Source organism: Hylobates moloch, unplaced genomic scaffold (genome assembly GCF_009828535.3).
Source record: "Hylobates moloch isolate HMO894 unplaced genomic scaffold, HMol_V3 SCAFFOLD_3244, whole genome shotgun sequence".
Lineage (NCBI taxonomy): Eukaryota > Metazoa > Chordata > Mammalia > Primates > Hylobatidae > Hylobates > Hylobates moloch.
This window is the reverse complement of record NW_026655519.1, coordinates 2,303-6,944: the sequence shown is the minus strand read 5'-3', so window position 1 is coordinate 6,944 and position 4,642 is coordinate 2,303. Positions and strand designations below refer to the sequence as shown.

Genomic DNA, 4,642 nt, shown 5'->3' with positions numbered 1-4,642 from the left:
TCAAGTTTTACATAGTCATGGAAAGATAATAGCTTTGTTTTTCATGAAGAAATTTTCCAGCAGGTGAGAGTATTCAACTACCTTTGTACATTATGTTTAAGCATCTTTACATTTTCATCTTCTGCTTTGGATAGTGCCATACTTCTCTAACAACTGAGATAATGAGAAGCCTGCATGGAACTGTGGAAACTGTAGCCACTGGGAACTAATTTTATATCCATGGATCAGCCATTCATATTCATGTATTTTATGATCACACATAGATGCATGAAGTATCGACAATAACGTTCACTGAAAGAAGCATTGTTTTTCTGGACAAAAATGTGAGTATTTGAAATAACTGACAAGAGATATTCACTGAAAATTCCTGTGATATGTTGAAATGTAGCTAATGTCTTAAATATCATATGATTTTGTTGAAGGAATTCTAATTGGGAAAGTAAAGCTAGCAAACATGAGCATTTTTCAGAATATGCAATATATATTTGGTTTTATAATATATAGCCTAATTTGTTTTCCTTTTCTATTTGCCAAATAAGAAGAAAAGAATGTTTTATATTATATGTAATCAATAGATTTATAATCATAATCTTAGTTTATGGGGTGTTATAATTTATATGATATGTTAATAAAAGTGTACAATTACTCAAATATATTGATTAGAGAGTTTAAAATTGTAGATCATATCAAGTGTGTTAGAATGTGAAGGAACCAATGCCTGTTATGTTCTGGAAGCATAATATAGGTTTTTACTTATTAATCTAAAAATAATACCAGCAAACATACTAGTAGATGCATATGCTCAGGAAAGTATCTAGTCTACTGTCATTTAAATAGATTTATAAAACTGTGACTGTGAAATCTAATATTACAGAGTTTTTTATTATTATGGAATTTCATCTTTTGGAAATGTCTTATTGTTAGAAATCTGTGTTCAATTATTGTTTTTCTAGAAAAATATTAACTTAGCAGTTTACATTTAGCATTTAGCAATTTACATTGAAAGCCTAGTAATGGTATCTTTCAGTTTCTAAAGTATTCCGTTTTTAATTACTTAAACTATAGAGGATAGTTTACATACCCTATTTTTTACAAGTAAACATTTAAATTGCCAAAATAATTATCATGTTGAAATGTAGTTTTGATGATGGAAGAGGGAAAAGGCACTAAACCTTGCAGCAAGTAAGGTGTGAATAAATAACAGAGTTGGCTATAGACTACATTATTTCCTTGTGTTCTTCAGCAGGTCTGTCTCTATTAGTCTATAGCTTCAACAGTCACAGAACTTTGTTATCAGCTGGAAGTGGTAACGTGAATGTGAAATGTGCATCACAGCTGGCTTCTAGAGACAGCTCTCTCTCTGCACACGTCCTCTTACACTGCCAGATCTATGTAAATGGAATCATCCTGTCTACATTTGAACTTTAGTAATTCTGCAGTTTTCCTCAGCAGTGAATAATCAGAAAGTCTGGGAATTTATCTCTACTTATCCCATTGTTTTCTGTAATTGGTTTGTTCTTAACCATCAGATCTAGGGACTTCGAGAAACAATGTGTTTTGTATTCTTTTGAATTTTCTCTTTCTTTCTTTCATTTTCTTTTCTTTTTTTTTTTTTTTATTTTTTATTTTTTTTTAGATCTGGTCTGTTTTTGTTATCTCTACCCCAAGAAGCCTCCTGAGTCAACCCAGGGACCCACTGGAGGTTACACTTCCAGTATTTCCACACAGAAAGAATCTTTTTGAAGAAGATTTTTTAAAATACCAGCCTCACTTAACTATCCCATTAATCTTCTTGTTGCTTGTGGATACTCATTTGTTAACTACAATTTCTCTGTTTTCTGATTTTAGCCTTCTTTTCATTTCCTGAGCTCTCCCAAATGGTGGGTCCAGTTAATTTTTTTTTACTGTAATTCTGCTTTTTTCTCATCAAGCTACATTCCATCACAGGTGAAATTACTAGTCACATAATTAAATCATTATTTTATAAGACATACAATTTTATTGTGTGCCCCCAAAAGGCCTTCCTGAAATATAGGTATTCTATCATTTTCTTCCTGGACTATGTCTACAAATCTTTTCAAGTTGACAAATATCTGCATGATATGTTCTGTTTCTGTGTTCACAGTGAATCATTGAAGAACACTAATAATAGCTATTATTTATTGAGCCCTAACCAGGTGCCAGCCAGTGTTCTTGGCACCTTGCTTTGTTGTAATAAAAAAAGAACTCTAAGAGGTAAGGACTATTGTTATCTCCATTCTAAAAATCATAAAACTGAGGCACAGAGAGTTTTAGTAAGTGCCCCAAAGTCACATGGTAAGCGGTAGTGCTGAAGCTGGGATTGCAGCAGAGGCAGTGTGGCTCCAGCGTCCACATTATTAATCACAGTGCTGCACCCTCTCTCCAAATAAGTCTTGGTTCTTAAATAAGGATGCACTGAGTAGAAAGTTTATAGTCATTATTTGCTCACTGTATGTATGAAATCCCATGTACCACAGGATAACATTTTTCAAGTAGGCGTAATATGCTTGGTAATTACTTAATTATAAAAATATGAAAAATAAAAAATTGTCAGCAGAATAGTATAAAGTAGGGCTGCACTAATAAGTAGAGAATTTTATATATATATATATATAAAATACTTAATAAGTATAAGGTACGGCTGCACTATCATAGGTAGTTTGACTGGAGAGGATTTTGAGTTTATCTAGTTCAATCCCATTGTCTTTTCCAGTGAGCAAATTGAGACAGATGTGTGAGGGTAATTACATTTAGAAAATGACTCAAGCCCTTCGGGAGGCGGAGGCAGGTGGATCATGAGGTCAGGAGATTGAGACCATTCTGGCCAACATGGTGAAACCCCATCTCTACTAAAGATACAAAAATTAGCTGGATATGGTGGCTGACACCTGTAGTCCCAGCTACTCAGGAGGCTGAGGCAGGAGAATAACTTGAACCCAGGAGGTGCAGGTTGCAGTGAGCCAAGATAGTGCCACTGCCCTCCACCCTGGGTGAGAGAGTGAGACTCCATCTTAAAAAAAAATAATAAAAATAAAAAATAAAAATAAAATGACTCAAACCCATGCCTTCTTACAATGAGCTTGGAATTTCTCCTTCAGTATTTTTTTTTTAATCTGGATGCTGAGGTTGTATTTTTGAACACTCTTAGTACCTGAACAGCATTATAAATAAAACCATCTTTCACCATTCTTTACCTCTCTTTTCACTGTATATTTTCTCCTCTCTCAATACCTAGCTCACCCCATGAGTTCTGCCAAAAAAGCAAACAAAATACCCCACCAGTTGCTGATGTAGTAGCTGGTGACAGGGATGACTTAGTTTAGTTCAGTTTAAAAATATGCTTAAAATTAGAATAGTAAATGTGTTAGGAATTGTGGTATAGGCAAGGATGTAATGGAGAGAATTACAGCTCCCTAGAAATCGAACAGTCAGAGATTTTGTGGTTATTTATACTGGTGAAAGTCCAGTGTCTTGAAGTTTAATGAGAGATAAAGAAAACTGATTATTCTTTGAGACACAGAGGTCTGAATGTTTAACATTGGAATGTCATAGTACTGTGTGAGATATTTCAGAAGAGGTTAATTTTGTTGCTACACAGGTTATATTGTAAAGATATTACAACTACTACAAATGTGAAGGACTGAGTCTATGTTAATTTAGTTATTTCAAGTTTATAACTTATAACAAGTTTATAAGAGTAAGTTTCTTGAGAGCAGGAAACCATTCCCTGTCCATCAAAGCTGATTGGTGTGCAAAAAAGTAACATATTTTAAATAAGAAGTTATTAAAGTATGAATGATAGTTTCACCTTTAACTACTTTTCTGTTCAGAACACCCACTAAGACTTAGAGATAGATCATTTACCTGTTGGCTGAAAACAAAGTCTTCTGAAGAATATAGAATTTTCAAGGGAAGATGTATTGGATGAGGAACTCAATAGATACTTAGTAAATGTTTATTGAGTATAAATGACTATTGAAGATATAATGATGTAGATGTGCTCTGTGACATAATGGATGTATTCATATTCCTGTTCACTATTTCATTACAGGTCCTGTTCTCCTAAGCTCTCAATTCTGATATAAGCTTGAAAGAAGAGTAAATGAGACTGAGTAACAATGTTACAGAATTTGTCCTCCTAGGCCTCACTCAGGATCCTGATGTACAAAAAGCATTATTTGTCATGGTTTTACTCATATACAATGTGACAATGATGGGAAACCTCCTCATTGGGGTGACTACTATTGGCAGCCCCTCCTTGGGCTCCCCAATGTACTTCTTCCTTGCCTACTTGTCACTTATAGATGCCATATATTCCACTGCCATGTCACCCAAATTGATGACAGACTTACTCTGTGATAAAATCACTATTTCCTTGTCAGCTTGCATGGGTCAGCTCTTCATAGAACACTTACTTGGTGGTGCAGAGGTCTTCCTTCTAGTGGTGATGGCCTATGATCGCTATGTGGCCATCTCTAAGCCACTGCACTATTTGAACATCATGAATCGACAGGTTTGCATCCTTCTGTTGGTGGTGGCCGTGGTTGGAGGTTTTGTGCATTCTGTGGTTCAAATTGTCTTTGTGTACAATCTACCATTCTGTGGCCCCAATGTCATTGAC

At 34.7% G+C, this 4,642-nt stretch overlaps 1 protein-coding gene across 1 annotated transcript; it reads left to right on the top strand.

The window, feature by feature from the left end:
• Positions 1 to 4,123: 4,123 nt before the first annotated feature.
• On the top strand, positions 4,124 to 4,642 carry LOC116465020 (olfactory receptor 4A16-like; the record flags this gene model as incomplete). Its single annotated transcript, XM_032148239.2, has 1 exon — positions 4,124 to 4,642. A coding segment is annotated over exon 1 (519 nt), but the record flags the coding sequence as incomplete, so codon positions are not given.